The following is a 13,359-nucleotide window of genomic DNA, read 5'->3' as shown; positions in this document are numbered from 1 at the left end:
CCAAAGGCAAACCAGGGTGAATACCACCAAACAGGGTGTGATTTATCATCTTCTTTAGGCTGCCTGCCTCTAACTTAATGCAGTTATTTCACTTGTAGACACAGGGCAGATACAATGAAGATAAATGTACAAGTGCACATAAAAGTGGAGAAAAATGAGCATCAAGAAGGGGACTGGGAATCTGAGAGAGAATTTAGATTGAAAGCCCAGCGGATGGCATAATGATGTGTAGAGCATTACCTGTGGAGAGAGTTAACCTCCTGATTGGTCAATACTGCAGCCCTTAGCACTTGACCTATAACCTCCTTCAATTGCCCCAAGGCCTTATGGGATGCTGTTGGCCCCAGACGCTGCAGCAAGAAGGTCTTGAGCTGGGAGGGAGTAGGGCAGTCGATATTAAACACAACTGTATTGGAGAATCTATCTGCTGCCACAAGTCTCTTTGTAGAGTAATAGAAATAACGCCTCCAACTATTCAACCGAAAGTACCCATAACTATCCCAAAACACAAACAATTACATAAAAGTGCTCAAACATTTACCAAATGTATCCAGAAGTACCCCAAAGAACCTGTAAGTGCTCGAAAGTTAGGATACCCAAAAGTACCCCGAGGTGGGTACTTTACTTCTGGTTTGTTTATGCACTTTGTGGTACTTTTGGGTAGTTTTGGGTAGCGAGTAGTACCCAAAATAGCAAAGCCTTATTAATCCAAAGTATGTATTGGTCAATAAAACTACTGAGGTGACTGTACGCAATTCTTGGACTAATTAAAATAATTAATCTGCAAAACAGAAAATGCACAGACAATGAGTAGGAACACATTGGACAAGACCTCCCTTTCTCCCTATATTCAAAATGTATTCTATGTGTTCATTGTGAAAAAAAGGTTGAAAACATTTTTTCCTCACAGTATTTCAAGAACAATCTCACATGTGAGAGCTTTATTGAATGAAACACATCTCCAAGGTGTCAGTATACATTTAATCATGAATCTCAGATTTGGCCCCACATTTTAATTGTCATAATCCGTTTGAGAGGTGGAGAGTAAGTCTTCTAACAGCTCCTAAATCTGAAGCATGTGGCACGTTTGGCTGCTCATCACACACATGAACAAACTATTATTAGAGCTTCAAAAGGCCAAAAGAGGCCCAAAGGAAACTGTAGGATCAGGATGTTCAGATGGCCGAGACTACATGGCAGGAGGCTGAGAAGAACACCGATGGCACACTGGTTCCTTAATTCCATAAAGGAGCCATTCACAGCAGAAAATAAAGATATGGAATGCTTTGTTAAAGAGTAATATTATTGTCTCTGATATTGTTGCCTTTAAGTTACAACATTATTGATGGGTATCTTTGTCAGTGTTTGTCAAAATACCAAATAAGAGCACTGGCACATGGTAAACAAACCCAGTGATAAATATGAATTAAAAAAGAAATACGTGGCCTACATTTTATTTTATTATATTTCATTTTATATTTTATTTTCACAGTGACCACTTAGTGACCTAACTGCTGCCAGCTAGCCTACAGATTAATTGGTAAGACTGGCTAACTTTTCTAGTAGTTAATTAACCTCAATATTTTTTATTTATTTATTTATTTTTTGCCTTGGCTTCATCACCTTTCATTTGGATGTCAAGTTAATAATTACAGCATTTTCTCTGAGAGTGGACACACAAATCAAACTACACTGATTGGGTTCTTTCAAGGCAAAAAGTTGAAAGTTGGGAAAGAAGCACTGTCGAAGTGTTTGATTTTTGTGTACAACCTTAACTAACATCTTTCTTTCTCTCACATGTGACAGCTGGTTTCAGTCATTTTCTCTAACTCATTTACACTGTAAGTATGTCCTGCTATCCACAGCTGCACAAGCCTAATCAACATCACATGGAAGGGAGGCTCATAGCTATTTACTGCCTTGCTCCTCTGAACATATTTCAGTGTATATGTGCACATGTAAGGTCTGTAAACTCTGGAAGAAAGTTCCTAAATCCAGCTATGAAAAGCTGGTAGAGGCATACCCAAGTTACTTACCTATGTATTATTTATTTAATTGACAAATTTTACACACTTGTTTTTATCTCGTCTTTATGGTGCGTATGACTGTGTGCAGTTTCATGACAAGAATAAACTTAATCCATTGTAAATGAAGACTATGACACAACCAAGTATAAAAAAAGTGAAGGGATCTGAACCCTTTTATGGGGCCACTGTGGTCCCATATTTACATTTTATTTTATTGCAGTTATTGCTTTTATTGTTGGATAATGTTTACTATTATTATTGTTTCTGTCATTTTTATTTCCCAGTTTTACTCCCCCTGATGTCTTTTTTAAGGTTTAATTGCTTGACTGATATTTTCCACAATGCTTGTGACTATTTATGATGGTTGTCTCCGTATGTTGCCTGACTGGACTGTTGATTGTAGACTGTAGATGGTGACTATCATTTTTAATACACCTTTTGTTGTTCTTCTCAGGTCTCTTTTCAGCAAGAGATGCAAATCTCAATCAAACTACCTAATTATAGCACTTTTTTTTTCCTTCTTCAAGGATTTAATTTTACCAAAAGGATGAATAACATTTCAAATTAATTTATCTGGGACTAAAATATGCACTGACATTTGTGTTGTCTCGTTATACAGAAAAAATAGTCTGGAATGATGTGGCTTACTAGAAACTGGAGGATCTTTAAAGTGTCTGTCTGGGGAAGAGGGCAAGGCTATAAAGAATGCAATGCCAGCTAAGCAAATGTTTGCATGGCAAAGATCTGGTTGCATGAAGTCATTTGAGGACAAGGCTTTAGAATACGTCACAATATTCTTCCGTATCCTTTGGCAATATAAAAGCCCTGATGACATCAATGGGAGTGGGGCACAAAACACATGAACAAGAGGTTTCATAGAACATTGTACATGATTTCACAGGGACTCTACCTGAGTGGTCTGTCCACTCAGCTCCTCATTGGTCCTGACCACGCAGCGCTCATGCAGGAAGGCTGTCAAAGGGCTTGCTGAAGTGACCAATACATAGACATTCACCATGGCAATAAGACCAGGAGGTTTGGGTGGGCTCGCTGAATATCTGTCAGGGTCTCTGTCAGGTGAGAATGACAAGCTGTGGAATATCAGTGAACAGTGAAATCACTTAAATAAATACTTGGTCATTGTGTGAGTTGATCCATTTCCTTCTTGAAACACTTTTGTAGGGACTGCACGCTTAAAATGATACTGAACTTTAAAGCGTTTTCTTATGCACTACATTTTTTATATCCTTAGATATTAAAAAAAAGGTCTGCTCTGACTATTGTTGTGTGACTGTTGCACATATTTCAAAATGTCTATATGAGAATATTTTCACAAATGAATGCAAACAGATTATCACCTTCTCTATTGATATCAATATAATGATATCGGGATCAAACTGACACAGACCTTTCGTGTCTCGTTGAATCTTGAAGAACTCTGAGCTTCTCATTGGTTGATCCACAGGCATATGGCTTCATGGGTAATGCAAATCCTGAGATGATGACAGAGCAACAGACATGGCTGAAGGAAGACATGAACCACAACTGGTCTGACAGTGGCTGAGTACAGTCTGAGGTTTTATCTGCTTGGGGAATCAAACATATCAGGGTTTTCTTCATTTGGATGATTCATAAAACATCATAAAGGCAATAGACTTCACCTATCTGGCACCTATGTAAGCTGAGATAAACAATTTAACAAAAACAACAATTATCAAAACTATTTCATCTAGGCATGGTTCAACCACACCACTGGGCAAACACACACCTAACCTGAACCCTAAACTTAAAAAGAGACCTTTCAATGGAATTCTTTTCAGTGTCGTTAACCTTGACAAACAAGCTGCTTTCAGCTAAGTCACACATTTTTGCTGGAAAATATACTTTTTAGTGTTCTTTTTGTCGTTGAAAAGGATAAGGAAAAGAACATTGAGCAGTCTAATTAATGGTATGGCCTCAAGTTTACAGTCCATTTCAAACTGTCAGGATTCTTGTCTGTGCACGTTTTCTTGAGCTCTCTCAAAGATATTTGGAAAGAGTATTGTCCACAAAGATACTAATACTGATTTGACATTCTCTGATTTGGTACTCATCTATGGTTAACTGTCTGTTGTTTCTCAAAACAGTCCACAAGAACAGTTTCATGTCCTTGAGGACAAAAGCAAAAGCAAGAGCACAGTTGAAGCTGCATGTTGCAGAACATGGGTTCTTGAGTTTAGAAACTCTGGTTTAGCGGCTTAAAGCTTGGTTTCCATCCCAGCCCTTTAATACAGAACTTCCCCCTGAAACAGAGCCAGCTCATTAGCTAACTTACAGCTGTTACTGATTGTACTCATGAGTAGTGGAATATCTTGGCCACAGGCCTCTACACCACAAAGCATCATCTTTGTGTCTTTGTGTGTATGCCCACCACCTCAAACTTACTTTCAACAAGATTAAGCACCCATCCCCTGCAAAATCCTGCCCTCTGCAAGAATTCTCCATCAACATTGACAAGACCAAGATGCAGCACAGACCACAGTGTTTTGGTCCAGCTCTGTAGGTCCAGCACCTTGTTTAGGCTATAGTCATTGGTCTGTCTGGACTACTGCAATTCCTCCCTAGACTGTCCACCAAAACTTCCAGCTGATCCAGAACAGTGCAAGCTACCTTGTGTTCAGCCCCCCTAAATTCTGACGTGACCTCCCTTATGAAACAAAAATATATTGCAGTATACTGGAAAATATCATGTGATATATTAGATAATACATTTCCATATATGGGAACTAGTCTTTATATTTTACAATATATTGAAATATATGCATAGACCATACATGTCTATATATTGATACATATAAAAAAAAAATATTGCAATCAAGACCAAAAACGGCACTATATTTTTACATGCAATAGTTTGTCTTTATATGTTCAAACATACTGCAATATATGCATATACCATATATGTATATATCGCAACATAATATATAAAAAAATATATTGGGATTTTTCTTAACATTGCATATTTTCCAATAAACAACCATAACATATGCATGGACCACGCATGGCATATATTTAGGGTCCGGGCAGCTTAGGACACCGGACACTATTGTATTCCCAGGTCTTCTTTCTTACTTTCTTTCTTCTTCTGTCTTCCAAGGAAATCATACTTCCCATGGGTGAAAACTCACCAAACTTTGCACAAAGGTCCTGTCCAATGCCAGATTACCTCAGCTGCAAACTCAAGCCTATAGTCCTGATGGTGGCGCTATAGCAAGCTTTTAAAGTTCAAAACTTTGAAAATTCATAACAAATCAACCATATGTGCTACAGCTTCACAACTTTCATCAAACTGTAGCCTCAATATGGAAGAAACTTTTGTACATTTAAACCTATTGAAAATTATGAAGCCATCACTCTGTTTTTTTTTGTTTTTTTTTTTTCAAAAACTGCAAAACTTCTTAAACTATCTCCTCCCACAATTTTTGCTCAAATGTCACCAAACCTGCTACGGAGCATCTTCAGACTGTCCTACACAAACGATGTTCACAGATTTTTGATTTATCAAAAATTAAGCCTACAGTGCATCAAAATGTTTTACTGTAAACGCTACTGTAAACATATACCTGCAAAGTCTTGCTAAATAAATCTTCAATGTTCATGAAAAAAATTGACAAAATTCTGGAGTCATGGTCGATGATGTGTGGCAAATTTCAGAATTGTATCTCAAAAACTGAATTTTTGACAGCATTTTGAATTTTGCTCTCATGTGAACAATTGGAGTCAATGTAAAAATGGCATTTTTAAACATCAATTTTTCACTTATGGAGCCGATCAATCATTGTTAAAAACAAATTAACATCATCTCCCTGTTGTCTAGATCAGTGTTTCTCAAATGGGGGTAAGTACGCCTGGGGTAGGCTACTTAGAGGAACTCCAGGGGGTACTTGAGATTTTTTTAAATTATAACACGAGACTACCTTGCGTAGATCCGACCGAGCAATCTGTCAAATGTCTACAAGACTACCTGACAAACACCAGGCAAACAGCTGATTTCTCAGCTTAAGTAAACAAGAGCTAAACAAGATCCCCCGTGAATTTTAATTTCTATAATAAAGTGCCTCAGTGGAGTCAGCACCACGGACAGTAGGCTACCTGTAAGATTTTCCACGGAGATATATATTGTTATCAGTTATTAATTAGCCTATTAATCGTTATTCATTTGTTTAGTCTTTATGAGTTTCCTGGGCCATTTATTTAATTAATTTGTCAGTTTGTTTGCGTCTGTACATTGAAATGAACATTTAATAAATCAACACATCTGTGAAAACTTTCGTCTTTATTTCAGAGGTAAATTGATAACAGCCTGAAAAGGTGATTCTATAACTCTGTTCAGCCTTAATGTGGCTGCTTACTGTCCTTACTTTTGCTGCATAGCCACATTAATCGGAGCTGACGTTAAATTGGAATGACACGCCCCCAGCTGAAATGAAACATCTACCAGTTAAAAATGACTGAGAAGTCGGTAGAAGTATAATTATCAGTCCATGAAAAAAAATATATTTTTTTTTCCCAGCAGATATTCTAGTTACAACATGATTGAGCTAGTAGAGCAATTTTATTTTGCTATGTTTGGTATCTATTCATTTTCAGGAAAACACGATGTAACCACTGGCTTAGTCAAATTGTCAAGCTGCTACTGAGCTGCTACTTGCCACTTAGCTCAGAGCGGTAAACGACGGTCTTTGGATCCAGAGGTTGCAGGTTCAAACCTTGACTGGTGCAGAATCCACATTGTAAAGTGAACATCTTAGTCATGTGCTCCAAACTGCGTGAGTGTGACTGATCACTGAGCAGCAACTTCCTAAAAATGCCTGGACCCCACCCATCGCTGCACAGCAGCTGAAATTTTACGTATATTTCCAATACATGTTCCCATATAATTGGAATGTCATAGATCATGTATTTATAAATATATTAACCCAGTGTTCATCACATAAATGTAAATACATTATGGAGGACTTTTATACATATAAAAGTCAATATATGAACACATATATTATATATTTATATTGTATATATGGCAAATATATGAAATGCGCAATTGTTGCTGTATTTTTCCATATATTAACAAATATTGCAATATATTGATGCAATATATAAATATATGCCACATATATGATTCACCTATATATTACACCATTTATTTCTGAGACATTTTCAAATATATAATATATTTCTATACATTGTTGTTCACATATTAAATGTAATATATTCTAATACATTACAATACATTGCATTTCATATATTGGTAAATATATTTTCTTTCCGTAAGGGCTCCTGTCCTAGCTGTCCATGACGGCTACCATCAAATTCAAAACAGGTGACAGGATAAAGGGCTGCAAAGTGATCCACATCCCCATACCTCCAGACCATGAGGCAGTCCTGCAACAAAAACCTCCAAGCCAGGGCCCAGTCTTGCACCCTATTCTACACGCCATGGTCTGGCACCACATATAAGCCGTGCCCCCTATTTTTTGTGCTAGCCTGATCATCATTCCACCCTGTCTTAACTCCCTCTATTAGAACCACAGTATAACTGCCCAGCGTCTGCTGTCCATTGTAAACTACAAACTATCTTTGAAGAAATTACCTCACATTGCCTTGTCATCACTGAATCCTATCCCATTGCTCCTACTTAGTCTGACTGCTCTCTGCTCCTAGCTATCAGCTGCTTGTGTTTAAGTGGATCTATAAATGTGGGTTGATTGTAATGTTGCATGTATTAGTTGTTTTGGGTGTGGGTGTGAGTTAAATGAATAAAATGCAATGGAAATGTTGCGTAAGATGTGTTGATATCTGGTCTGCATACTGTACATCTGCGCTGCATATCAATAGGGAGTGAGAGTGCGTTGTCCTCTACTGGCAGACTGCTGTTAATGAAATTCCCAGAGATATGGCTACACACACAATCACACAAGCACGCACGCACACACACACACACACACACAGAGGTGGGGGGTAGAGATAGAGATAGAAAAAGAGAGAGAGAAAGAGAGAGAGAGAAAGAAAGAAAGAGAGAGAGAGAAGGAAAGAAAGAGAGGGAGAGAAAGAGAGAGAGAGCCTTCCTTGGACCCACAGCATGAAGTAAAGAAGAAATAAAGCTTACCCTATGCTGACAATCAAACCCACTCAGCACACATAATATGAACCCTAATTATTCCAGCCACAAGGGGAAAACAACATTATTGAAGAATTTCCTGAACTCCTGAAGTATTTCCTGAGCCTGCTGAATTTTGGCTAAACTGGCAAACAGAGCTAGCTCACCCCTCTCACTTTCTCTCTATCAAGAGCCAGGGGCTGAAGAAGAGTCAAAGGAAAAACAGCATTAACATGGGTTTGTGATGGCCGGCCATCATTATTTCTGACTCATGGGCGTTTGTTTCAATTAAAGACATCATCTTCCTGCAAGGAGTAAACTCAGACATGCATTATAATTATGGAGACGAAACAGGACTGTAGAAAAGGTCAGTCAGGGGGTTGCAAAGGAGAGGAGGGGCAGAGGAGTTTAATCTCAAACAAAGTACACCCCCAGTTTTTGAACTGTGGCTCTTAACACTGGGGGCTTTGTCAGTTCTGTCAACATTTATGCTGGACATGAATAGAGCAAAGACAATATTGTTACAGAAGCAAGGAGGACAATGTGAGTCTTTATAGATACCAGCAGAGGGCAAAGTAAGGGCATGGTTAATGTAAGAGAAAAGAACAGAGGAAAATCATTAAAACCTTGTTGCCATTCCTATGGGATAATGATATTAAGTGGCCCCTAATGCTGGACTGTAAATAATAATTAGATTACCCAAAGGCTTCTTTGATACAGGAGAGACAATGAGTGCCATGATGATATTGGCTGCTATCCTGAAATGATCATTACATATGATCAGTCTTCTCCCAGGAGAGAGGATGCCTTTCAGATGAGGTAAAATGCTCTATAGGTATATTATAATACAGAGAAGATATACATATCCTGGTCCAATTAGTACTAATGTCTCTGCCTGTGCCAGTCATTTACAGTCCCAAATTGGTTTAAGTTAAATTAAGTTGATAACTAAAACAAAAAAAAATCCACACTGAAAGAAACCTTAACAGACCTCTCATCTATTCTTGTTTCATTCGGTGCATGCAGAGCTGCGCAAGGCAATTAGTCTTTAAACCTTTTCTCCACGGAGTGATTTGTTCATTTTCTACTCATAAATGCATTTTCATTTTTAAAAGAGGAAAAAATTATGTTTTTAGCCAATTAAACTACTAGCCCAGAGCACTGTATTCAACCATTTTACAGTGAGGTGAGTAGCTATGGCAGCATTACATAGGCAGAAGCTTCCCTCAGAGTTTGAATTATCCTGTCATAAACCACCAGCAGGTTTTTTCAGGGCTTCCTCTGACCAAACTTTATGTCTCGGCATCATCTCTGAAAAGCTCTGGCATAAAGGGAGAGTCATCACTCCAATCTGAAGCTGTAGGCTCACCTTTTTTTGTGATTTAGATCAGACATTTCATTCTCTTGAGTTAAAAAAGGAAATATAGATAGCTCCAGTACCAAGGCCAGGAAAACAACACATGCAAAAAAGGAAGATAATTCAGAGAGGTTTCAAAAAAAGTACAGCCATATATAAAAGGACACAACAAAACCACGTAGCTGTAAGCTCACCTGAAAGGCGTGTGTTTTTGTAGAACTGGCAGAGGCCCCCGCCAGCATCAGAGAAGGCTTGCACCAGCCAAGGCACCATATTGACCTGAGGACCAAGCAAAATTTATGAGCAGCTAACTTTCAGCCAACTTAGGAGGAGCATTTTTTTCAAAGTATAATAATGAAATAATAATGAAAAGTTGAGTAGGTTGTCGTTCAAACTGTTGAGAGATAACCGAGTAGATGCTCTGCCATTAACAATTACATTTCAGGTTCATTTTTTACTTAATTAATGGATATGAAAATGTCATTCTGTCCCTCTGGAACAGGGGTTTTCAAAGTCAGAGACCGTGGGCCTCCTCTCAAACAAAGCTGAGGAAAAAGGCTTATCTCAGCTTAACTCAGCTGCTGAATGAGAGTGAACAGCAGCTAGCCTACATGATCCCATAGACATCAGGAATTAAATATCCAGGAATCGCCTAATATTTCTGTTTGACATGACTCTGCTAAAGTAGGAAAAACATTAGGATTTTGACTGTACTGTTCAAGTCACAAAAATAGCTGGGAAAACGTTAATGGGGAAAGTGAAAGTAACCCTCTCCTGTACCTTTACTACTATCAAGATACCCTTGAGCAAGGCACAGAACTTTTAAAAGGCCAGGTGCTGGGCAGCTTCCAGTGTGAATGCATGCAATGGCATGAATATAAAGCAGAGTTTTGCTGGTAAAAAGTATTGTGTGCTCAGTTAACTTTCACTAGATAAATAAGGGGTAAAGTAAAAAGAAAAATGTCTGGGTGTACTATTAGATCCAGCTGCTGGGGCGGATGCTGGTGTCCAGGGAAGCTCTGTGTTTGGAATAGTCGGGAATGCTGCTGTGTTCATTTGTTTGTCAAAGATCTAACTGTTTATGTATCTCCCATTTCAATGGAACGGTGTTCTTATTTGGGAAAAGCCTCTGCTGATGTTTTTTTCTGGGTAACTGAGCCTGGGCTTCAGTTAGAAAACACTGGGCTTTGGTTATAGAACAGCCAAAAGAACTTCTGGCAGATCTTGTTTCATGACCGCTTCCACGTCAGAAAACAACTGGGGCAAGTTAAGAAGACGGAACTATGTGGCCAGAGACTGCAACATAAACATATTATGAGCCCATATAGAGCTATGTATAACAGTATTGCTGCATATGAGACGGTTTTCCCAGCCCAGGTCACAGTCAACAGACTAGTACATTCCAAGAGAAGCAGAGGCTGGTCTCACCCTCTGATGTGGCTGTAGATGGGAGAAGGAGACTCTTCTTAGGCAACTCTTCTCTGAACCACTGAGACAAACCAGTATGCTCCATTCAATAGAACCTGGGAGAGAGAGATACAGAGAGAGAGGAGGGGGGGACACAATGAGAAAGAGAGAGAGAAGCTAATTGGCCTGGCTTTGACTTTGGCTTTACAGTGGCAGGATAATCACTAACCACCCAAAGTGCAAGGCACTCTTTTTCATCCTGGGGATGAAGTGAAAAAAATGTCAGTATAGGAAAATATAACATGTGAGCACATATATTGTTTACATGGATGAACAGAGAAAGAAACAGAGCGAGCATATTGGAGAGAGGCAGTGAGAGGAAGAGATGAAGGTGTAGGGTGGAAATAAAGGAAAAAAAAAACTAGGCACCTTGTCTAAATAAATGAGGTTTTACCAAATATGGCAGGAGGGAAGCTGAGTGAGCGAGAGAAACACAGAGAGACAGGGCGAGAGAGCATGGAGGGAAGTGGAGGGGAACATCTGGTAGTGATTGTGCAGCGTTTGAGGAAACGTGCTGGTGTTTTTTGGCCGAGGCCCCGGCTGTTTTGGTCTCCGTGTTTTCAAGTGGAGAGAATAGGAGGAAGTGCCTCTAACAACATGTCTGACAAACGGCACAGATGGGTAGTCAGCCAGACGTTCACCTGGGTCTGGCTGTATGGGACACTAATAGAGGGAGGAGAGTGAGCCAAAGAAAAAGAATAGAGGGTAAGAGAAGAATAACAGAGAGTTATGATCACTAAAAACCAGAGAAATACACAGAATCTCTGGGATATTGTCCCATCGCTTAACACACAATCATGCATGTGTCCCTGTTAGACTAGGCTCAGGTGCTCTATGCAACACTTTATTGTACTCTATTATCCAATGTAACAAGACTGTTCTTGCAGTGATAAAAGGTTTTTGTTGTTGTTGTTGTTGTTGTTGTTGTTGTTGTTTGCCTTATATGACCTTTAAATATATGCATCTTAAATGTGGAGTAGTCTTGCCTCAACGTAGCTGATGTAGCCATAGTTTGTTTTTGGAACTGTTTCAGGTGAGAGTGATTTTTATCTGTAGACTCGCCTCACCCACCCCCTTCACTTCCTATGGAAACAAAACAGGTCATGCTCCAACCTTTCCACAAGGAAAGTAGTCCACATTTTAGTACACAGTATTAGCAACTTTGATTTGGGGTTTTATTCTTGGAAAAAATGTCCAGATTTGTCCGTACATCTTTAAATCATCTTTGACCATTTAGCTTTCGAGCTGCTACATGTACAATATCACATATGCTAAAGTGTTAGCATAGAACGTAGTATCACTGGATGATTTTGTTGTCACATTTATCAAAACTGTGACAGTTCCTTAAAACAAAATTCAACTTTGGTCGAATGCTGGGATAGAAACATGGTTGAGACTTTGGTCCGTGTGGTGGTGAAATCTCCTCATTAGTTTCTCCATGCGCCCCTGTGCTGCTAATCTAGAACTGAATTTCTATCTCTCCATTCACTGCCACTGAGGAGCAAAACAAGACCAAAATAACAATTTTAAAGCATAAACAAATGTGAACAAAACAGATTATGCCAATAGAAAAAACAGCGAGTCCCGGTTCCCATTTTTTAGGGAAATTACAAAGCTCTTTTCTTGTTATTTTGCTGTTTGAATCAGAAAGTAGATCCGGTAGGTTGGAAGCTTCCATATAGCAACCTTGAGAAAGGAAGAAACAACTTGATAGTACTTTCACAAATAACTGTAATTACACAGAAAAAAATAGGTACTGGGACTTTTTGTTTTTATAATGGCATAATTTGTTAATGTTTGTGAGCTAAAAGTGTTATTTTAGGAGCTGTTTTTGATTGGTAGCCCAATGGAGCACCACCATCACATGGACTCATATCACTCCCAGGTAACTATACAACCCAACAACACAACAAAGTTCAATTTTCCTTAAAAAGGACCTTAAAAGGTCCTCAAAAAGCCTTCTTAAATTTAAATTAATATCTTAAACTAAATGATTTAAATTCAAGAACTAATTCTAATTTTTCCCACCATGCAATAATTGGATTCTTCGTACTGCAAGTTTGTTGTACAATATATTAAAAAATGTGTTTTTTTTTTTTTTTATCTACTTCACTGAGCATAGTTGGAAATAATGGTCCTTAATAATTAATGCCCTTGTGTACTTTTCGTAGACTGTCTATTTTTATTAGTCATGTTCAACCAGAACCAGGCTGCTTATGCATGCTTTGTTTGTTGTGTTTTGGGTTTTACATTTTGTCCAATTCCAGGTAGCAGTAAAAAGAAAAAAAAATCTCACGTTTGACTTTCTCAAACTTGCAGATATCCTGGAGTCAAAAGGATACGATTGGGGCAGCTTTCTAATCTGATGCACA

The 13,359-nt window shown here is 38.6% G+C and overlaps 1 protein-coding gene across 2 annotated transcripts in view; it reads right to left on the bottom strand.

Annotated features, from left to right (window-relative positions):
• Positions 1–13,359, bottom strand: part of cped1 (cadherin-like and PC-esterase domain containing 1) — a 77,329-nt gene that overhangs the window by 43,538 nt on the left and 20,432 nt on the right. Inside the window, exons 3-7 of one of the 2 annotated variants that reach the window (XM_030046229.1) lie at positions 10,949–11,043; positions 9,715–9,799; positions 3,436–3,520; positions 2,938–3,118; positions 241–371 (exon numbers count right to left, since the gene is read on the bottom strand). In XM_030046229.1, the coding sequence (XP_029902089.1) occupies positions 241–371; positions 2,938–3,118; positions 3,436–3,520; positions 9,715–9,799; positions 10,949–11,043 (577 nt within the window). The remainder of the gene's footprint in view (positions 1–240; positions 372–2,937; positions 3,119–3,435; positions 3,521–9,714; positions 9,800–10,948; positions 11,044–13,359) is intronic. The other variant, XM_030046230.1, reaches the window with a different exon arrangement.

This window comes from Myripristis murdjan, chromosome 23, assembly GCF_902150065.1.
Source record: "Myripristis murdjan chromosome 23, fMyrMur1.1, whole genome shotgun sequence".
Classification (NCBI taxonomy): domain Eukaryota; kingdom Metazoa; phylum Chordata; class Actinopteri; order Holocentriformes; family Holocentridae; genus Myripristis; species Myripristis murdjan.
This window is presented reverse-complemented; position numbering and strand designations above follow the sequence as displayed.